Source organism: Leopardus geoffroyi, chromosome D4, assembly GCF_018350155.1.
Source record: "Leopardus geoffroyi isolate Oge1 chromosome D4, O.geoffroyi_Oge1_pat1.0, whole genome shotgun sequence".
Classification (NCBI taxonomy): Eukaryota; Metazoa; Chordata; class Mammalia; order Carnivora; family Felidae; genus Leopardus; species Leopardus geoffroyi.
Window position 1 is genome coordinate 59,469,687 of NC_059342.1, and position 23,911 is coordinate 59,493,597.

A 23,911-nucleotide genomic window follows, 5' to 3' on the forward strand; every position below is an offset into this window, starting at 1 on the left:
TCACGATGATTGACAACTACAGATTGACTCTGTCGCACGCGGTACCCTGATGCTAACACTGCCCCATATAGCTAGGATCCTGGGCATCCTCATTTGCGCTCAAACACCGCTAGTCGTTTCCAACCATCGTCCCTTCGGGGCTAAAACACCCGCCGTCGGCTGTGTCCCCACTTTCGCGGTCCCCAACGGATGATGGCCAGGAGCAGCACGTGTTTCCCAGCCGGCGGGGTTAGGCCGTCGCACGCCGGAAGTGGCGGTGGGATCGGTGAGGTGTCGGCCGGCGGGGCAGCGGCCCGGGAGTGGGGGGGGGCGGGCGCGTTGGTCATGTTTACCTTCGGGCCCGGTAGTCCGGGAGGGGATGGGACGGCCGGAACCGGGACTGAGGAGCCGGCATCCCATGCAGGGCAAGCAACGGCAGCGGGGCCGCTCCCTTCCCCGCCCGTGCCGCCGCAGCCCGAGGCTGACGCAGCCCCTCCCCCGTCGCCCTCCCGGAGCCCTCGCCGTCCCGGCGTCCCCTCGCTGCCCCCGGCCGCACACGCCGGGGAGCTCGAGCCTCACGCAGCTCTGGACTCCTCTGCAGCTTCCACCCAGGGACAGCCGTCACCGCCCTCCCCGGCGCGCCGGCGACCCGGGCCCGACTGCAGGGCGGGGGGCCGGGGCCGCCACGGCCTCGGTGCTCGGCTGTTCGGGTGGCTGAGAGAACGCAGTCTGGGCCGTGGGCTGTTCGTGGACCCAGCGCGGGACAATTTCCGCACCATGACTAATCTCTATGGTTCCATCCATCCCGCGGACTCGGTGTACCTCAGCACCCGTACCCACGGCGCGGTCTTCAACCTCGAGTACTCCCCCGACGGGTAAGCGAGGCTCCTCGGAGGGCGGGTGCCGGCCTCCGCCTGCTTCTGCCTCCCGTTTGCGGGGGCCGGGGGTTCGGGGTCACCGGCCCGCAGGCCTCTTCCCCCGGCACTTTGTGAAGTGCCCTGTGGCTGTTGGAGGTCTCCGCCCAGCCCTTGGAGGTGGGCAGGCCCAGGACTCCTGTGTGCTCCTCGGGACTCGGCGCGGTGGGGCTAGAGCCCGGTTCTCTGGTACGCAGTACGTGCCTGGCAGATAACTTGTGCGGTAAAGGCTCCTTGTTTCCCTGTCATCCGGCCTTGCATTTTTCTCCTCACTGACGAGGGTAGGGACCCTGCAGGTTCCACGAACTTTGCGCCTGACTTGCCCTGAGGGGACAAGGAGAAGGGTACTTTCCTTGGCTCCGGGAGGATACTACGACGAGGCGGCCGAGTGGTGTCTTATGATGTGGGGCATTTGTGAAGTCCCCAGGCTAGACTGGATGCTTCTGTTAAGGGTATCCAGCCTTTTTCCTGGCAGAGTAAATATTTCATGTTTGGCCTCAGTTTGCTTTGGGTTTGGGGGAATTTTCAAAATAACAGGTATTTTTAAAACTTTGATGAGTACACAAACGAGTTCAACAAGGAACAAAGGAAAAACTTGACCCACAGTTCTACCCTGAGAGGACATAGTTAATTTAACTCTTACCCGATAAGGCCTTTGGATTCCTAGTCATTTGCTTAGCTGCTTATTTATTCATTCTCTCATTCAACAAATATTTGTTGAGCACTTGCTATGTTCCAGATGCAGAAGTTGCGGTGGTGAGCAAAAGCAGCTAATGGGACCACTTTTATTACGCTTGGGACATACTAGTTCAACTACATATTAATGACCATACTAAATAATTCATAATATATATTTATAAATTGGATAAAAGCTTGAGGGAACCTGTTGTATACTAGGGTGTTTGAGGTTTCTGGAAGAAATAACATTTGACCAAGAACAGAAAAATGAGTAGAAGATGAACTAGCCAAGATAAGATGGGGGAGAGCAGAGACGCATTTCAGATAGAGGAAATGGTATGTTAAAGGACCTTTGGTTGGAGGATCAGTTTGTCATGCTAGTGAAGCCGAAAGATGATAGCTTAACAAAGCAAAATCTTTTGCTAAAGCAAAACCTAAAATACGCTAACAAAGGAGAAAAGTAGCAGACTCTGAAATTTCATGGTGAGGAGGCACACCATATTCCATTTCACTGATGTGGGTGCTTCTTCCTAATTATGCTTGATGCTAGGATCTCTGGGGGTTTTTACTAACAGCAGTTGGGTGGAACCTATAGCAATGAATGTGCACCTGAATACAGGGAAGAGAGGAGAAACTATTGCTGAAGTTTATTCACGGAACTGCCTTTCCCCACTCCTCTTTCCATCCAAGCCCTATTCCTAAAGCTCCTCCTAAAATACCAAGAATCTGTTCCTCATAAACATTTGGTTCCTTTCTTCTCCATACCCCAACTTCTTTCTTCCCACCCCCCTACCTATTCTGTCAGGCTTTCAGAAATAGCTGTTTCTACTCTCTGGAAGTGGGATTTTAGGTTCAGGTGACGGGTAGAACGAATTATGAAGAAGGAGTTCCCATTGTCAGTGCTATTAGAATGAGGAATATATTACTGATAGTTGTGTTTGAATATGGACAATAGTGTCCCATACAGACATTTTTTTAAAAAGTAGTTAGGTATTCTGATACTTAAAATAATTCAACACTGTTTAATTTGCAGTTGACATATACTCATTCTAGAAGACCTAGGCAATAAATGAGCAAAAAGAAGCTAAACAGCAGTTATAATTGCAGAGATTGAATGGCTAGCCAAGGAATTTTTTTCTTTGTATATGGTTATCTACCTATTTTAAAAGGTTTTATTTATTTGTTTAAGTAATCTCAACGTGGGGCTCAAACTCAGGACCTCGAGATCAAGAGTCACATGCTCTTCCAACTGAGCCATCCAGGTGCCCCTGTATGATGTTTATTTTAATATAAACATGGAGTCATTTTGTTGCCTGCTTTTTTTCATAGTATATTGTGAATTACTTATGTTAATATATTTCTACAGCATTCTTTAAATTTTTTCATTTATTTAAATAAAACCTGTATAAATAAAATTTTTAGATTTATGTCCTCATGATAATTCCCTAGAATGAGTCAAAGGTTATGAAGATTTTGGATACCTATTATCAAATTGCCCTCTGCAAAGATTTCACTAATTCTCATTCCTGTTGCCTGAAATACTCCATTGAAAGTACCTGTCTCTGCATACTGTGGCCAACATTGCACATTGCTGTTCTTTTCTGTGTCAAGGTAATAGGTGAAAATAGTTAAGTGTTTTAATTTTTTAGTATTCTTACTATATCTACTAATATGCTCCAGATTTTCATAGGACTTAAAATAATTTTATAGAAAAATGACATCTGTGTTAAAGGAGATAATTTCTCATAACCCTCAGTTGGATGGGTTAAATCAGCTTACGAGGTACATTGCCATTGTCACTTATAAGGACTTCTCAGTACAGACAAGGAGAGGTGACACAGGAAGTAAGAATTAAAATTATGAATTTAATAGAGATCAGACGAGAGAGAATTTGGCACTAAAAAAGAAATGTAAAGGATACATGGAGTAGAGGTAATTTCTAAAGAATTCCAAAAATGTTGTACAGTAACACCTCCTAGGATGACATTTTGAAAAATGAAATTTGATAATGTTGGTAGATAACAATATGTGTGACTGCTGTAGGGAGAATTAGTGTATTGGAAAACAGAAGTGAAGAAATTATTTAAAATGGAGACAGGAAAGATGCGGAGATTGAAAATATTAAGGAGGTTAGTGACATGTTGCATAGAGAGAAAAGGCATAGTATATATTTGGTAAGCTCCTGAAGAAAATGAGACAGATAATGGGGCAAAAAAACAACAACACCCATTTGAAGAGATAATAGCTGAGAACTTTCCAGAACTGAAGAAAGTCGCCAGACCATGATTTAAGATGCCCAGCAGACCCCAAATAGGAATCCTTTCTAGACATACAGGGACTCCAGGACAACAAACGGAAAATCTTAAAAGCTAGAGAAAAAATACCTTCAAAGGATTAATTATGAGAGTGATAGTCAATTAGTCATCAATAATAGTGTAAATCAGGGGCGCCTGGATAGCTCAGTCGGTTGAGCATCCGACTTTGGCTCAGGTCATGATCTCATGGTCCATGAGTTCGAGCCCCGCGTCAGGCTCTGCTGACAGCTGAGAGCCTGGAGCCTGTTTCAGATTCTGTGTCTCCCTCTCTGTCTGCCCCTCCCCTGTTCATGCTCTGTCTCTCTCTCTCTGTCAAAAATAAATAAACTTAAAAAAAATATTTAAAATAATAGTGTAAATCAGAGGACAGTGGTGATTATTTTCAGTATGCTGGGGGAAAAAAATTTCCAATCTAGATGTCTATACCCAATAAAGATGGGGATCTTCATTTTTGTCAAGAACACATTTTTGTCAAGAACAAAGATGAAGTAAATACATACACAAGCAAAGCTCAGTGAGTTTGCCACCAGACCTTCAATAATGAAGTTTGAAGTTCAAAGAGAAGAGTTTCCAACAGGAAGATCTGAGATGGTAGAAAGAATGAAGAATAAAGAAATGAAATATGCATGTGAAACTAAATATAACTTCAATTTTGTCTTTTGGAATGAACAAAGATGGAACTAAAATTGAAAAAAAAACAGTAACAAATTAGGAAGGAATGTTCTAAATTTCTTGTTTCCTTGAGGGAGAATTTAACATCATAACTTTAGGTTTTAATGTTTGCATATTAAAATCTGCAAGTTAAACACTAAAATACAAGAAAGAATATATTATTTCCAGACTAGTAGAGGAAAAAATATGGAATGAGAAAGAAATACTTCAAAAAAAGACAATAAAGGGAAAAAAAAAGTAGAAAAGGTATAATAAATAGAAAGCACAGGGATGCCTGGGTGGCATAGTCGGTTAAGCATCCGACTTCGTCTCAGGTCATGATCTCACAGTCTGAGTACGAACCCCACATTGGGCTGTGTGGGACAGCTCAGAGCCTGAAGCCTGCTTTGGATTCTGTGTCTCCTCTTTCTTCTCTTCCCCAACTCATGCTCTGTCTCTCTCTCTCAAAAATAAATAAACATTAAAATTTTTTTAAAAAAGAAGGGGTGCCTGGGTGGCTCAGTCAGTTAAGCATCCAACTTTGGCTCAGGTTATAATCTGGCGGTTCATGAGTTCGAGCACTGCATCAGGCTCTGTGCTGATAGCTCATAGCCTGGAGGCTGCTCTGGATTCTGTGTCTCCCTCGCTCTGCCCTTCTTCTGCTAGCACTGTCTGTCTTAAAAATAAACATTAAAAAAAGAAAGCACAAAGGATGGCTGGAAAAAAAAAAAAAGCACAAAGAATGACTGAAAATAAATCCAAATATTACTAAGTATAATAAGTATAATAGTACTTAATATGTTCAAAAGGATAGACAAAAATAAACACATTCTAAACAAAAGCTAGTGAGCTATATTAATATACAAACTAGGCTTTAAGGCAAAATTACTAGAGATGGAGGTCATGCTGATAAAAGCTCAATTCACGTGGAAAATAAAACAGCTCTGAACTTGGATGAGTCTTTTAGGTTTAAAATATATGTATCAAGTTTATCATGAAGAAAGATTTTAATGTACATTATAGTATATACTTCAGTTGTGCAGACACAAACATAAGATCAAAACACCACTTAAAATCTTGCTTTAAAGGGCAGTATGCCGTGTCCAGGCCTGATAATCAGTACACATTGGTTCAGCTGTACCAGTTGTAAAAATATTCATATATGTCCATAGTGGTTGAATAGTTACTGCCCCAAGCCCATTGAGTACCTTCCATGGGACCTCCTAGAGTAACCCATTATATAACAACTACGGAGTTAAGAGCTGGCACAGCAAGCTACCAACAAGCATCTCACTGGAGAGCTGCAGCATCAGTTCAAAGTGCTCCTTATCCATGCCAGATACCCCTCCCCACACAAAAAAAATCCATAGGCAAATGCCCAGTGACCGTTTAACTTCCCTTAGTGTGGGGCTGCCTGCCTTTCTCAGGCAGTTTCCCAGCCATTCTCACATAGTCATTTGTGAGAACTGGAGCCTCCGGAGAGATCCAGAGAGATAAACAAGTCAGTCAGACAAGAGTACTAGCACTACTGCAGGCACCATCCAGACATAGTAACTCTCTTGGCATAGCGTGCACTCCATGACAGAACAGAATCCACAGCAGATGAATGAGGCCTCTAGGGATGGTTTATGGATGTCATTACTCTAGGGATGCAGATCCCTAATTTTATTCCTACTGAATTTCACCATTATTTAGTGGGCTAAGTCTGCTAAAATCCACTGAATACCTGCCTACCATGGGCATCAGTAAACACTCATTTTATTAATGAAACTGATCACCAACATAAATCTCAGGAACATTCAGTTGAGGAAACTGAGAAGCAGAAAGGTCATTAAACAAAGGGTTTGTACCCTGGCTTATTATGCTTTTAACTGCTATATTATATTGTCATCTGGACTAAAGGATTATAATTAAACATGATATATCAACAGATTCTTTTTGTGGCTTAGTTATTAACATAATTGTATACATATTTAATACACAAAATTAACAACAAGCATAAGTGCTAAAAATTTTTAATATACTTACTTCAGCAAAAGCTAAAAAGAGGATGTGGCCCGATAAACAATTCTGTTGATGTTAAGTAATTTTTTTATTACTTATGAAGACTACAAGTTACTTAATGACTACCTATTTAATGTGGACATTTTTGGAGGGGCTTTATGTAATTCTTTATGCCAATTCATGATGCAGACAACGGCATCTGGGTCAAAGAAAAGATTATGGCTAATATTTCCAAAAATTAACAAATAATGGAAATTACTAGAATAATATGACAAACAATTAGAACTATCACTTGGGAAGAGTTTTTATAATTTATAGGTTAGTTTATGTTTAAAATGTTGAAAAATTTTTATTCATGTTTATATTACTATTGAATGTTTAACATTTTTAAATATCACACTTAGCTATATGTAACAGCTGCCTCCTGCATTTTTTTTTCCCAAACACACAAGGAAGATTTATAAAATTTTCACTTACAAGGCCACATTTTAAAAGATTATCAAAGAAGTTACAGTATATCAGTACAGTGTGATCACTAGAAATCAATAACAGAAAGATAACTAGAAAAACCTCAAGTATTTTCAAGTGAAGAAACATTTATAAATAGCATATGGGCCAAAAAAGAAATGATAATGGACATTAGAAATATTTAGCACTGAATGATAAAGAAAGTACCACATGTCTCAAAACTTGTAAGATACAAGTAAAACAGTACTTACTAGGAAAATAATAGTCATTAATAAACTGGAAAGGAAGACAAGTAAAAATGAGCTAAGTATCTATCTCAAGAAAGAATAGTGAAATTATGTGCAAATAATAGCAAAGTAAGCAAAGAAAGGAGAAGGAAGGAAATAGAGTAACAGAGTGGAACTGGTGAACTTTTTAAAATGCAGTAGAAATACTCACCAGAGAAAATCTTATCTTTGAAAAGACAAATAAAAATGAAAAACACTCATACTGATTAAGAGAATGCGCAAGCAAACAATATTCAGAATGAAAAGGGGTGACATCACTTCAGATGCAAGAGGTAGAGATTATAGCTTTCCAGAAGAAGTAGAGTAGGTGGTTTGGCCCAACCCTTCAACAGAGAATAATTAGAAAAGCTAGAAAAAATATAAATATTTAATGATATAAAAATTTGTGTTTGAGGGAATTAGAGAAATAAGGTAATAAGTAAATTGCAGGGCCAAGATCTATGAAAGGAAGAGAAGCCAGAAATGTGAGCCCACAGCTTTAGCCAAATGAGTTAAATAAGCTCTACAGTAGAAATCAAAGGTTTAGAAAATAAAATAATGTAAATCACTACATTAACATATTGAAGGAAAAACCTAGGATAATTTCAGTAAGTGTTGGAAAACTTTTATGCAATTGAACATATATCAATGAAAAAAACAGCAAATTTGAAGTAGAAGAAAATTTCTTAATCCAATAACAAATCTATCCCCCACAAAAGAAAAACAAACAAAAAAACTCTACAGCAAACATTGTACTTAATGATGAAACAGTGAATGTATTCTTGAAGATCAGGAATGAGAGGCATGCCTGCTATAGTAACATTTCTATTTAACATTATACCGAAAGTTCTAGCCAGTGCAGCAAGGAAAAAAGTATTAAAAAAGAACAAAGCATTTGCTTGTAGATGATACGATTATCGACAAAGAAAACCTAAAGTAACCTACAGGTAAAGTATTAAAACAGCAAGATTAATGGATAAATTATTTTAAAATCAATTGCATTTCTGTACCCCAACAACAAAGCAAAATTTAAAAAAGAATATTTACAAAAGTATGAAAAAAATGGTCAAGTACCCACGAATAAATCTAAGAAAAGATAGGTATGACCCATATGGAGAAAAATCTCCATGGTAAATGGAAATACACCATGTTCATGGATTGAAAGACTCCATATTATAAAGATTTCAATTCTATGTAAACTTTTATATAGATTTATTATAATCTGAAAATCCATAGCTGGACTTGTGTGTGTGTGTACATAACTTGATAAATTGATTTGAAATGTATAAGGATGTTTAAAGGCCCAAGAATTGCTAAGATACTCTTGCTAAGAAAATCTTGAATATGTGGGAGGGTGTATATGTTACTGATGGATGATTCAATACTGAATGATACAAATTCCACTGAATTAATTTGGAAAGTCAGTGCATCCTAGTAAAAATACCAACAAGGTTTTTTAGTAGGACCTGACATGCTATATTTAAAATTCCTCAGTTGGTGGGGCGCCTGGGTGGCGCAGTCGGTTAAGCGTCCGACTTCAGCCAGGTCACGATCTCGCGGTCTGTGAGTTCGAGCCCCGCGTCAGGCTCTGGGCTGATGGCTCGGAGCCTGGAGCCTGTTTCCGATTCTGTGTCTCCCTCTCTCTCTGCCCCTCCCCCGTTCATGCTGTGTCTCTCTCTGTCCCAAAAATAAATAAAACGTTGAAAAAAAAATTAAAAAAAAAAAAAAATTCCTCAGTTGGTTAAGCGTCCTACTGTTGATTTCCGTTCAGGTCATGATCTCACATTTCATGAGCTGTCATCATGGAGCCTGCTTTTGATTCTCTCTCTCCCTCTCTCTCTGGCTCTCCTTCACTTGTGCACAGGCTGTCTTGCTCTCTCAAAATAAATAAGTTAATTTAAAAAAAAGCAATGAGGAGATCTTGCTTTACCACATAGAAAACCGTTTAGAAATTGTAATAATGTGGTGGTATTGCATAGAATGGGGTGTAGAATCCAGAAACAAAATGTATATATGATAAAGATCACGTTTCAAACCAATGAGAAAAGTGTAGGCTTTGATATTGGGACAATTGATGTGCATTTTTTTTTTAAATTTTTTTTTTTAACGTTTTTTTATTTATTTTTGAGACAGAGAGAGACAGAGCATGAACGGGGGAGGGGCAGAGAGAGAGGGAGACACAGAATCGGAAACAGGCTCCAGGCTCCGAGCCATCCGCCCAGAGCCTGACGCGGGGCTCGAACTCACGGACCGTGAGATCGTGACCTGGCTGAAGTCGGATGCTTAACCGACTGCGCCACCCAGGCGCCCCTGATGTGCATTTTAAAAAGTTACAAATCATGCCATGTACAAAAATTATTTGTATTAAAACAAAACAATGAGTATCAGTTTTATAGATATCTTACAGTGTTTTTTTTTTTTTTTAATATTTTTTTTTTTTTCAACGTTTATTTATTTTTGGGACAGAGAGAGACAGAGCATGAACGGGGGAGGGGCAGAGAGAGAGGGAGACACAGAATTGGAAACAGGCTCCAGGCTCTGAGCCATCAGCCCAGAGCCTGACGCGGGGCTCGAACTCACGGGCTGCGAGATCGTGACCTGGCTGAAGTCGGACGCTTAACCGACTGCGCCACCCAGGCGCCCCATATCTTACAGTGTTTAAGGTAAAGACTCTCCAAGAATCAGCGATTCATTTACTTTTATGCACAAAAAGGAGTAAAGTTCATTCTGTGACTCTTCTGAATAACAACAAAAATGGCTAGCTTTAAAATTATGGATATTAATTTGAATATTTTTACTCATGTTGATCAACCAGCACAAAAATCCTGAAGTCCAGATATTTCAAAAAAGGTTTTGCCGGGGAGCCTAGGTGGCTCAGTTGGTTAAGCATCCAACTTCCATTCAGGTCATGATCTCACGGCTTGTGGGTTCGAGCCCTGTGTCAGGCTCTGTGCTGACAGCTCAGAGCCTGGGGGCTGCTTTGGATTCCATGTCTCCCTCTCTCTCTGCCCCTCCCCTGCTTGTGCTCTGTCTGGCTCTCTCAAAATAAACAAACATTAAAATTTTTTTAAAAAGGGTTCCTATGGACACCCTTTAAAGGACAATTTCACGATTACTAAATATGGAAAAGATTTCAATTTAGATTTTTTCCCTCTCCTACTTTATCTAAAAAGTTTGTTCTAAATAGAAAATTTTGGGGGCGCCTTGGTGGCTCAGTCGGTTAAGCTTCCGACTTCGGCTCAGGTCATGATCTCGCGGTTCATGAGTTCAAGCCCCGCGTCGGGCTCTGTGCTGACAGCTCGGAGCCTGGAGCCTGTTTCAGATTCTGTGTCTCCCTCTCTCTCTCTGACCCTCCCCCGTTCATTCTCTGTCTCTCTGTCTCAAAAATAAATAGACAATAAATAAATAAATAAATAAATAAATAAATAAATAAATAGAAAATTTTGGCTACTTAAAATTGTCTTGGGGGTACACCTGGGTGGCTCAGTCAGTTGAGTGTCCGACTCTTGATTTTGCCTCAGGTCATGATCCCAGGATTATGGGATCAGGCCCCACATCTGGCTCCATGCTGAGCATGGAGCCTGCTTGAGGTTCTGTCTCTTTCTGCCCCTCTCTCCTGCTCAAGCACGTGTGTTCTCTCTCTCTCAAATAATTTTTTTTTTTTTAATTAAAATTTTGTCTTGGGGCATTCTGGTGGCTTAGTTAGTAGAACATGTGGCTCTTGATCTCAGGATTGTAAGTTCAAGCCCCATGTTGGGTGTAGAGATTACTTTAAAAAATTAAAAATATTTTTATTTTATGTATTTTAATGTTAAGTGTACAAATTCCATTTATTACTGGAGCTATAAATTGAGACCAGGCCTGCAGTTTCAAAGACTTAAGATTTCATTTGCTAGATCTGAATCTGAAAGCAGTGCCCACAGAAAACTAAGACTTAAATAAAACACAGTTGCTTTTCAGAAATCAAAATGCAACTTATAAAAGGTTTATAATTATATAACTTTGTAACAGGAAAGGGCTGAAACAAGAGACAATACTAAAAACTATAAAGGAAAAGATTAAGTTTGATTTTATCTAACTGGTTTGGTAGGATATATGCCAAACCTTTTTCAGTACATTTTAATAGATATTGATAAAGAAATACATAATTTTGTTATATATAATTTTTTTTCCTAAGTTGCCTCATCGATGCATGCTTTTCTGCAACCAGCTTTTCTCATTTAGAAACGTGTTTTAGAGTTCTTGCATATCCACATAAAACTTACCCCTTTCTTTTTAAATGTTGCACCATATTGCAAACTATTATGTACCATGGCTTATAGAATCAGTCATTCCTCTTTCATGTACTTTTAGGTTACTTTCAATTTCTCATTACAGTGAAGCATATCTTTATGTTTCTTTGTATTTATAAATGATTATTTCTTTAGATTAAATTCCCAGAAAAAATTTCTGAGTCAAAAGTTATACACATTTAAAAGTTTGATAGATACAAGGTTGGCCGTTTAGCTCGCTGGTTAGAGTGTGGTGCTAAAAGTTTGATAGACACAGGTACTCTCCGAACCTAAACTGTACCAGTTTATGCTTCACTATCATATTTGAGAGTACCATTTCCTACTATTGCCAACAGCAGATAATTTCAATCTTTTAAATACTTGCTACTGGGGTGTCTGGGTGGCTCAGTCAGCTAAGTGTCTTGAGTCTTGATTTCAGCTCAGGTCAAGATCTCACAATGATGAGATCGAGCCCCATGTCAGGTTCTGTGCTGAGCATGGAGCCTGCTTGGGATTCTCTTTCATACCCTCCCTCTCTGCCCCTCCCCCCCTCAAAAAAATTAATAAAACTTTAAAAATAAAAAACATTTGCTACTAACATGGGTAAAAAAAAGTTATTCATTATAGTTTGTATGATTATAAATAAATATCAATAATGAAAGAATGCTGGAAAACTAAAGAGAAATGTGTCCTTTGCTTTCAGGTCAGTGCTGACTGTTGCTTGTGAACAGACTGAAGTTCTGCTTTTTGACCCTATATCTTCAAAGCACATAAAAACACTTTCTGAAGCTCATGAAGACTGTGTAAATAATATCAGGTCAGTATTTTAGTGAAATAGTGAAGTTTATTAATGTGACCCAAAATATTCTGTTTTGGAAGTTAATGAAAATTGGTAATGTCTTGCCCAGCAGTGCTAGATGATATGCATTTGTGAACTGTGAATTTTATCCCTTGTGAAACTTACCCTTTAATTATAAAACTTACTGTTAACCATTTTGGATAAGAATTTTTCTGAAATGCATTTTTCACTTCCATATGATTTTATCTTTTCTCTTCATATATTAGGGTCATCATTATGAACCTGAGCCACACATTACAATAGTCCTCCAATGTCTTTGGGCTAATGATCTGTGTAGAATTATGGCAATCCCATTACTTAGCCTCTCTCACCTATCCCCTCCCCATTCCAAACTATTGAGGGGGAAAAACACATTTGCACAGAGAACTTCTTTATAAAAGCATGTTGGAAGCTCCTTAAATTCTTAATAATGTGGGAAGTAAATAACAGTTGAACAGCTTGGTGGATTAATATGCAGTCATTAAAATGATGGTCATAGGGACTACATATCAACATGGACAAATGCTTGGGACAATATAGGTAAAAATCATGATAAAAGTTGTTAAAAATATGAAATACAGAAGATAAGGAAATATTTTTCAATGCTAATATAGGATGGGTTAGAATGAATGGATAATGAGTAATTTTCTGTTTTCTAAACATTATGTAATAAGATTATATTCCCTTTATAACGATTACTGTTACTGTTCAAAAAAAAAAAAACGTGGGAACTGCTTCTAGTCACAGTGACTTACTGAGTTTTGATGTAACCTCAAACACACTGAACAATAAATAGCACAAAAGATATAGCGAGGCTCTGAAACAACATAAACATTTTCGTGGGCCAGAAATGGAACACAGGGAAGCTGTTATAGGTCTGAAACTGCAAGCCCACTGAGTTTTCCATCTGGTATTGATGTGTGGTAGTTTTAGTTCCTGTCAAGAATCAGAAGTACCCAAGTACTTTATGTGAGGCAGGAACTAGAGCCAGAATTACTACACAAAGCCAGGCATTTGACTAGAGTGCCTATCCCATTTGTGAAAGGCTGAATGCCTGCCCCATTTGTGAAAGGCTGAAAAAAGGAAAAAGCTATTCACTACCTGAAGCTGTGGGTTTTGGCTGATTAAGACACATCCTCCTGGCCTGACTCAGTAATGAAGCCATTACTGAGTCAGTGATTGAATGTATATGTGTGATAGCTCCAATATCATCAGGAAACTGAAGGACTTAATGTCATTATGTGGCCTAATTGTGGATTAGTGGTTCAAAAATCCAAATGGGGGCAACTACAAAACCATTAAATAGGAGAAGAAAAAAAGTAATTAAAAACCTTTCTTAAAACCTTTCTTACTCAAAATGAGCCTATAACCAAAATGCCAAAACTCATGAAGACATACTAATATCATAAAATCAGCAACTAAAACAAGCATTTTTTTCTGGATGAAGTTAATTTTATGGAGTAGTCCAACGAAGACTTTATTTTTAAAAATAAATTATTTATTTTTTTTTGACTAGGTAATACATGCACGTGGTACAAAATTCAAAGGTACAAAAGGGTAAACAGTGAAAAGTAAGTCTATCTCCCACCTCTGTCCCCTAGCCACCCAGTTCCCCTCCCCAGAGGCAACCACTATTACCAGTTTCTTGCTATCCTTTTTGAGATAGTCTATGCATGTACAAGCATACACACACACGTACATACGTACACTTTTATATAAATGGTAGCATACTACACACACTATTATATACCTTGGCTTTTCCATTTAATAACATATTTAGAGATTATTCCATGTTAGTACCCATGGGATAATCTTATTCTTTTTAACGGCTGCATAGTATTCCATTGGTTGGGAGAAACTTTAAAGCATTTTTAGGATGCTCAAAGAAATAAGGAATACTTTCCATTTAAAGAGATGAAACGAGAATAGGTTAATCTGGAAAAAACCAACTACAACTCTTAGAAATTAAAAATGTAGTTAGTATATAAAAAACTCAAAAGAGGGGGTAAATATTATCCTTTACATCATTGATGAGAGAATTAATGGATTGGAAAATACTGAATACTTAAAAGTCATAGAGGATTGAAAGACTCCAATGTATGTATGATAAGAATTATAGAAAAAGAACATGCAGAGATTGGTGGAGAACTAATTTTTGAAGGCACAAAGGGAGAGAATTTTTAGCATTAAAGAAGGTCCTGAATCCTTGAATCAAAAGTAAACTCTAAATGTCACATAGGTTAAAGATAAATGTACATTGAAACAGGTTGTAGTAAAACCCTATAGAGGATCAAAGATAAAGACAAAATCTTAAAAACCACCAATGTTAGAGGCCAGAATACCTACAGAGGTATCATTCAAGGTTATAACAAAGTTTCTCAACAGCAACAGTTGATGTTAGGAGATTATGAAGTAGTATCTTAAATACTAAGGAAAAATAATGCTCCATGCCATATATCCAGGTAAACTGTCATTCTATAATGAAGAATTTAATTAGGTGAAATGATAAATGTTATTAATAGCAGGAAGATAATAATTTAGGGTTTTTTGGGGGGGTGTATTTAAAACAAAGTTAAAACTAAAAGTCTAGATTTATTTTCTCCTAGTCATATTAAAAAGAAAAAAAGTGAAATTAATTTTTAATGTTTTATTTACCCCAATAGGACTAAAACATTATCATTTCAACATGTAACTATTATAACATTTATTGAGATATTTTACTTTCATTTTTGAATGTTGAATTTTCAAAATCTGGTGTTTAACACTTAGAGCACATCCCAATTCAGACTGTCCACATATCAAGGACTCAAAAGCCATATGTGGCTAATGGCTACCAAACTGGACAGTGTAGCTTTGGATAGTAACAACAAATAGGTTGTGTGTAATATGGTAAGGTTCATGTCAGGTTCAGAAAGAAGGCAGAAATATTAAGTAGCTTCAGACTCTTTCAGAACAATGTGTAATTAAATACATGCAATGAAAAAGAAACTTAAAGGTAACTAATATAGTAGACATATAGTGTATAGATTCCAAATCAGAAGTGGGGGGAAAGGGAATACTGAATACTTGATTGGTTTAGTAGAAAACAGGAAAGCTTTATAAAGTAAATAAATAAAGCAAGCAAAGGGATGATAAGTAGAAAACAAGGAGTAGAAACAGTTCCAAATATATGAGTAGTTCTCAGTAAGTATAAATGGATTGATCTTCTTTATTAAAAGACACAGAGACAGCAATTTGAATAAAAACCGAAATCATCTGTATACTTTTTATAGAGATAAAAAGTTGCCCAGAAATGGGAAAAGAAAACTAATATAGATTATCATTATTGGACAGATGGAAGATCAAAAGCCTAAATAAGGATAAAAATACAACAGTACATACTGATAAAAGGAAAAATCAACTCAGAGCATGTAATTAGGAACTTGTATACAATTTGAAATTTGTATATTTCAAAAAACAAAACAAAAAATCCCAAAACAAAACAGATAAGGAATTACAAGTCTATAATCATAGTGAGAGACTTTTAATACACTTCCATCCCAAACTAGTAAATCAAGTAGATAAAAATTAGGCTATAGAAGATTTTAAAATATCTTTTACAACCTTTCTACTAAAAATAGAAATGCAGAATAAGATGTATTTAAAATGTATTTTTTTAATGTATAATTGAGCTGATAAGAAAGGAATCGTAGGGCCAAAAATGAAATAGAAGCAGGAATGCAAATAAGTAAATTGGTATTCAGCTGGCTTTTACCCTGGAGGCATTTGCCAAATGCTAGTGAGTGACCTTGATCTTCTGTTTTGATATGTATAAGGAGTTACAGTGAACAGGAGAGTTAGTTTTATGGCCAGTTCAAGATGAGGAATCTAGTGGAAAACTCTGCATAAAGCTGGGACTCCCAAGGGCTATACTTACAGCATTAAGGTGATCTAGAAATATACCACGCTGTTCATGTAGAGTATGACCTTGGTAGAGGGATGTCAGAAAATCTCCTCAGTAAGTTTCTAACCACAAGTCCGCCTTCATGCATGTATGGGGCCCAAATTCACACTACTATATGGTCCAAAACCATCTAGCCAGCAATTTAAAATTGAATCCAAGTTGATAGTACTGCCAGGTACTTGCAAAAACAAACGCATATCTTCTCTCAGGGAGAAAACTCAGTATCATAAAGAAGTCAATTCTTTCCAAATTAGTCTATAAATTTAGTTCAGTTTTTTTTTTTTTTTCAAAAAAAATTTTTTTTCCACGTTTTTATTTATTTTTGGGACAGAGAGAGACAGAGCATGAACGGGGGAGGGGCAGAGAGAGAGGGAGACACAGAATCGGAAACAGGCTCCAGGCTCCGAGCCATCAGCCCAGAGCCCGACGCGGGGCTCGAACTCACGGACCGCGAGATCGTGACCTGGCTGAAGTCAGACGCTTAACCGACTGCGCCACCCAGGCGCCCCAATTTAGTTCAGTTTTAATCAAAATACCAGCAGGGTTTTTTTTTTTTTTTTAAACTTAAAAATTCATATGGAACAGCAAAGTGCCAAGAATATCTGAGACAATTTTGAAGGATGCTAAGATGGTAGTCTTCCTGATATCAAACACAGTCTTAGGACAGGGATTAAGTGCCTAATGGAATGGAGTAGAACTTCCAGAAACAGACCCATGCATATATGGAAATTTGATATATGACAGCAGGGGCATTACAGATTAATGGCAGGGAAATGGAAAAGAGAGAACTGGTTTTATATATATATATATATGAAAAAACAAAGAAGATTAGATTTCTATCTCATACCATAGCTAAATATAACTGCCAGTTGAAGACCTAATTATGAAAGCAAACCTTTAAAGCTTTAGAAGAAATATAGAATATATTTATGTTCTAAGGATGAGAAAGGATTTTTTTTAAGATACAAAAAGCATAACTCATTAAAGGATTGCTAAGTTTGACTGCATTAAAATTTAAAACTTCATTTTAACCAAAGACAACAATGTGAGAAGATAACCTATAGGCTGGTGGGAGAACATATTTTCAATGCACATAGCCAAGAAAGGATTAGCATCCAGAATATATAAAACAATTACCCTGGAGCAAAATAGGCAGAAAATCATATAAGAGAAGCTAAAATGAGCAGTAAATATGGAAAAAATTTTCAAGCTTCCTAGTTACAAGAATATAAATAAAAACAAACAACGAAGAAATACTAAGTATTGGCAAAGATGTTGAGAAGTAGAAACTCTTAGGCATCATTGATGGAGTATAATTGATAAAATTATTTTGAAGAGCAATTTAGCAATATCTGGTAAAATTGAAGAGCAAAAATTTTTTTTTAAGAAATTAAAGCATATGTAAACAAGGAAATGTGTAAAGAAGGTTCATTATAGCATCTTTAGTAATACGAGTTGGAAACAAATCTCCATTAAGAAGAAGATAAGTTCTAGTATACTCATATAATGGAATACTATACATCAGTTAAAATAAATGAACTAGAAACATCAGCATCTGAGATACATCTCAGAAATTCAAGGTTGAGCCAGAAAAGCAAATTATAGAATGAGCTGTACAGTGTGATACCATTTATGTAAAGTTTGGAAATATGCAAACATAAGCATATTTGTTGGTTCTCTGCTCTATCCCCAGCACCTAGAACTGTGCCTAGCACATGGTGCTAATTAAATATTTACAGAGTAAATTGAACACAAAACAAAACGATACATTGTTTATGGATACATACTTAGGAACTCATGGTATTAAAAACTTGCATGGGGAGTGACAAATTTTGGATAGTGGTTCCCTCTGGAGAGGGAGGGAGGGGAATGGGATTGGGGAGGGATATTCAGGGTGCTTCAGTTGTGTTTGTAATGTTCAAAGAAATCTGAAAGATAACAAGTTGTTAAAATTTGATAAGGCTGGGTGGTGTGTATCACAGTCTTTGTTATATTCTTCATAATTTTCTCTATGTTTTAAATATTTTACAAATTAAAATTTTCTTATCTCAAAAAGAGAAGATGTGTTGAATTGTTTGCCCCTATTCAAAATGATCTCTGGCTAATCTGCTGTTAGAATTTGTTCTTTATCAATGTCAACTCTCATTTGCTGCTATCAGTGTTTCTGCTTTAGTACTCCACACTTACAAATTTGAATTTGCTTATCTGTTGGTTAGAAAAACAGATTTTGAAGCTTTTTTAGAAGTACATATCACTTAAGAGTTTTGTGTGAGAATCTGAGGGGTCCTCTGGCATGAGCTTATGTGTATATTATTAATAATACTAACTTCCATTTTTACTGAGTGTCTACCATGTGCCAAACCTTTGTGAAGCACTTTTCATACAATATTAATTCTTACATTATCCTGATGTGAAACATACTGTATCCATTGTAAGAGATGAAGAAATTGCAACTCAGTTAAAGAGATTTGTCCAATATCTTTAATATGTAGCAAGTGGTAGAGCTGGAATTCATGCTCAGTTCAGTTAGACCACCTCAGTACTGTTTAGAGATGTGGGCATGCATTTCCTGGTTTGGCTCTAGATAGTGATTTTGTATATACTTAGTAATGTCTTCTAGTTCATTCCTTAGTTTTTTAAGGTTTGCTTATCTTGTAAACTAAAAATATTGATAGTTGTAAAGAGTATTTTCTCTTTATTCATATTTAGGGACAGTAAGGGGGAAAGTATGTTACTTAAATTCTTAAGCCCATTATACAGATTTACTTATTATTCATGAGGACTCTGTGTGTCAGTTTAAGAGTCCATTTAATAATTAAGGTCCCCCAGTTATGAGGTTACAAGGGCAGTTGAGGTTATCATAAGAATATTCACTTAGTGGTATGACAGTTAAAAAAATTAATACCTATTTAATATTCCAGGATCTATTTTTTCCCTCCCACCGTCTTTGTTGGTCTTTTCCTGATTGGTATATTTCAAATACTATAATGTAAATGCAGTGTTCATCACTGGGAACATGAAATTTTTTATCTTGCCAAGGATGTGGAATTTCACAAAACCCTAAGACTGATATTAGAAAACTGATCAATTACATATAAAATTATTAGCAAATGAGGATCTGATAGAGGTAGACTAGTTATCAATTAAAGAAAAGGAAATGACAGAAATGATGACTTGGTAGATACTTCAGAGAATTATGTGAATATCTCATGGGACTAAGGAAAGGCCCTTGAGAAAATGGATAAAGCCATTGATTTTTATATAGAAATGATCCTCTTTTTATAGTATAAAACTCAAATATCAAGGAAGGGTATCATATTTTGCTGTCATAATTTCATTGGAAAGATTATGCAAGAAAAACCCCGAACATTTAACTTATTCAAAGAATTTACACATAGTTAAATAAATGTAAAATAAATATTAAACATTTTTATGATTTTTGGTTTTTAGACAATACTTTCTTTCCTGCGTACAATGAAATGTTGGTACCTGTTTTAAGAAAATTCTATTTCAGTTGCTCTTATCCTTTACCAATTAGCCTCTGATAATGAAAACCTCAGTTTATCCAAATGTCAGTTTATCCAGAACTGTTACAGTCATATGTTGGTGTCTGATGGGGACATATGGGGCAGTTTTATAATTCATAAATTCATAGGTTTCAGTGTGTGGAGTGTCTCCTGCTTATTAGGGACTATGAAGTTAAAAAATATATTTATTAACTTATTAGGCTAGACAGTTTTAATTTGAGAAGTTTGAGCCAGATTTCCAAGGGTTTGTCTACAACTTTACATTCTCTGCATCTGCTTGCTTTAGGATAAGAATTATGGGTACTTTAACTGGTCTCCTAATCTACATTCTTAATTTTCTGTAATTTATTCTCTTCACCAATGATTCTTCAATACCAAGATTTTTTAACAGGTAAAACTTTGAGGCAAAATGAGAAAACTAAATTCAAAGTGTTGAATTTTTCATCAAGGTAAATTTGTTCAATTCAAATTGTTAGCTTTTGTTCCAAGATAATATTCTTTGTACATCATTGGTATTAAAATATCTTTCATGCAACATTGGTAATTTTTCAATGGCCTAATTTTTCAGTGGCCTTATGATAAAAATTTTAAAGCTGACCCCCCACTTTATTTTTTATGAAAATACAAAAGTTTTGAAAACTTGGCCACCTCAGAGATCTTTCTGAAACTCTTCTCTAATCGTGTCATTCTCTTGCCAAAACCCTTCAGGGTGGACCACTGGGCAGTATAATCCCACTGGAGTTTTGAATCCATATGTACTTTAAGTATTTTCTGTAGACTAAATAAAATAAAATCTTTCCCCTAAATTTCTTACTTATTTTTTTAAGTTTTTATTTATTTATTTTGAGAGAGAAATAGAGTGCAAGTGGGGGAGAGGCACAGAGAGGAGGAGAGAGAGAATCTCAAAGCAGGCCCCTCACTGTTAGTGCAGAGATCGATGTGGGGCTCAAACCCATGAATTGTGAGATCATGACCCCAGCTGAAAGCAAGAGTCAGATGCTTCAACCAACTTAGCCAGCCAGTTGCCCCATCCTGTAAATTTTTTAAATGTATGAAGATGCTCTATGTTGATGATCAATTTATTTTAAAAGTTTGATTCTCCATTAGCCTTTTGTCATTGTGTATGTTTTTCAATCATATAATTCCTGTCAGGAAGTCATTAAAATATTTTTATTTTAAAAAGCCTAATCAGTAAAGATAAAACCATAGGAGAAAAATAAACTTGATAATATAATCACTAAAATTTTGATATAATAAGAAAATATATAAATCACATAGAAGGACAGATGCATATGTGGCGGGGCACCTGACTGACTTCAGTTGGTAGACTGTGCAACTCTTGATCTCAGGGTCATGTTGGGCATAGAGCCTACTTAAAAAAATAAAATGCTATGAAATTCAAAGAAGTATATGTGCAAAAAATATTCAACATACTATCTTTGAAAAACTGAGCTATATTATCGTTACTATAGAGAATTTATAACTTGGTAATAAAAATAATACAGCAATAGGAAAATCAGCAAGGAACATGAATAGCAATTCACAGGAGAAATATAATCTTCCAATTAGTATGAAAAATGTTTTACTTTACTAAAAATAAGTTTCAATTTAGATATTTTTTTTTTCCTGGCATTTAAGAGAATTAAAAAATTAGAGAAATGGATACCCCTGACTGCTGGTGGAACTACAGAGGACAGTTTGGCTGTGTGTATCAAAAAACCCTTATATTTTTTAAAATCCTTTTTTATTTAACAATAAAACTTCTGGGAATGTACTTAGAAAAATAACTAAGGATGTGATTAATATTCAGCTGTTGGGATGTTCATCACTGAACAGATGGAAAAAACTGGAAGCAATGTAAACATTCAACAGTTGCTTGTTTTAAAAAAAATTTTTAAGGTTTATTTTTTTGAGAGAGGGAGAAAGAGCACAAGTTGGGGAGGGGCAGAGAGAGAGTAAGAATCAGAAGCAGGCTCCAGGCTCTGAGCTGTCAGCTCAGCACAGAGCCTGATGTGGGGCTTGAACTACGAACTGCAAGATCATCACCTGAGCCAAAGTGGGACGCTTAACTGATGAGCCACCCAGGTGCCCCTATTAGTTTTTAAGAAAGAAAACGGTGGGGGGGGGGGGGGTGGTGGTGCTGGTGGGTCCATCGGTTCAGCTTAGGTCATGATCTCACGGTTCATGAGATTGAGCCCCACAGTGGTCTCTGCAATAACAGTGCAGAGCCTGCTTTGGGATTCTCTCTCTTTGTCTCTGTCTCCCCCTCTGCTGCTCACCCTTTCACTCTCTCAAAATAAATAAATATTTAAAAATAAATAAAACCAAGGATGATGTATCATTTATAAAAAAAAAATATTATGGTTCATTCATACAGTGAATCTATTCAGCCATTAAGAATGATTTTGTTGGGCTGCCTGGGTGGCTCAGTTGGTTGAGTGTCGGACTCTTGATTTTGGCTCTAGTCGTGATTTCGTGGTTTGTGGGATTGGGCCCCATGTTGGGCTCTGTGCTGACAGCGTGGAGCCTGCTTAGAATTGTCTCTCTCCCTCTCTCTGCCCCTCCTCTGCTTGCACTCTCTCTCTCTCTCTCTCTCTCTCTCTCTCAAAATACATAAACATTAAAAAAAAAAAAAAGATTTTGTCAATCTTTAATAACATGGCAAAATAATTATGATATTAGGCTTGCAATATAAGAATTAGGCTACATATCAATAACTGTAGTTATTTTTATGGTGGATTTTTTCCATTTAAAAAGATATTTCCAACAGGCATGTATTTATAATATAAAAATATTGGGAATCGCTATAGAATAAATCCATGATATATTCTCTATTTATATCTACTTTGCCGCACACAACACTCTAACTGCCGTTGCCTCTCAGAGTATACCATCCCTCCACATGCCTCTTTACTTTTGCTTACCCCTTTGGCCACTTAGGGAGTGTCTGCTCATGTTATTTATTTATTTATTTTATCTTTGAGAGAGAGAACATGAATGAGGGAGAGGCAGAAGTGGGGCGGGGGGGGAATCCAGTGTGGGGCTTGATTGTAGGAACCATAAGATCTGATCTGAGCCAAAATCAAGAGTCAGCCACTTAACAGACTGAGCCACCCAGGTGCCCCTGCCTGCTCATCTTTTAAAGTTGGTTCAAATGACACTACCAGGAGGTCTTTCCTAACTACCCTTTTCTTTGCTTATTCCACACAATTATTTTGTATAATTATTTATAATTTCTTCTCCACTAGGCAGTGAACTCCTATCTCAATCACTAATAATAAATATTTGTAAGTGCTTGTTATGTACCTGGCACTTTGTGTGTTGGGTACTGCAGATCTAACAATGAACTGTGCAGACAGTTCTCCTGCCTTCAAGGAATTTATAGCCTTATGAAATTATTCCTTACACTGTAATATTAAATGTTATGATAGACTTATAGAGTACTTTGGGAGATTAGAAGATTGGTGAATCTACCCCAGGCTGGATAGTGAGATAAGTCTTCCTGGAGGAATTAGCCGAATAAAAAGAAAGCAAGCGTTAGCCAGGTCAAGGGGTAGGAGGAAGGTGGTTTCAAGTAGTAGACACAGCTTGTACAAAATTCTGGAATTCTAAAACCATGTTAAATTTTAGGAAGGTCGTTATGATATTTGTGGTTACTGGGGTTGATTTCTGATAAAAAATAATTACGTATAATTTTATCTTGAAAGAAGCTCCAGAATTCATTTCTTATTTCTGTAAGACATTAGGGAATTTTATGTAACAGCATAGCTAGGGCATCCTAATGTTGAATTAGGCAGAAATTCAAGGGTGATTGGTAGATTTGTTATTTTTTAAGTATTTGTATAAAATATATTCTAAGGATTGAGAAATCAGTGTAAAATAATAAAAAGTTTGAATTATGAACTTGAAAGTGAACTCCTATCTCAATCACTAATAATAAATATTTGTAAGTGCTTGTTATGTACCTGGCACTTTGTATTTTAATTATCTACCCTGTAATCTTAACTGGTTCTAATGTTGCTAAGTATGATTATTTGGGGAATGCCTTTCTTTGAAT

General features: G+C 36.9%; 1 protein-coding gene across 3 annotated transcripts in view; it reads left to right on the forward strand.

Moving 5' to 3' along the window:
- Positions 1 to 227: 227 nt before the first annotated feature.
- The window catches only part of DCAF10 (DDB1 and CUL4 associated factor 10), a 44,853-nt gene continuing 21,169 nt past the window's right edge, over positions 228 to 23,911 (forward strand). Inside the window, exons 1-2 of one of the 3 annotated variants that reach the window (XM_045469105.1) lie at positions 228 to 854; positions 12,250 to 12,363. In XM_045469105.1, coding sequence (XP_045325061.1) covers positions 325 to 854; positions 12,250 to 12,363 — 644 coding nt within the window. In that variant the 5' untranslated portion in view covers positions 228 to 324. The remainder of the gene's footprint in view (positions 855 to 12,249; positions 12,364 to 23,911) is intronic. The other 2 variants (XM_045469104.1, XM_045469106.1) reach the window with 2 other exon arrangements.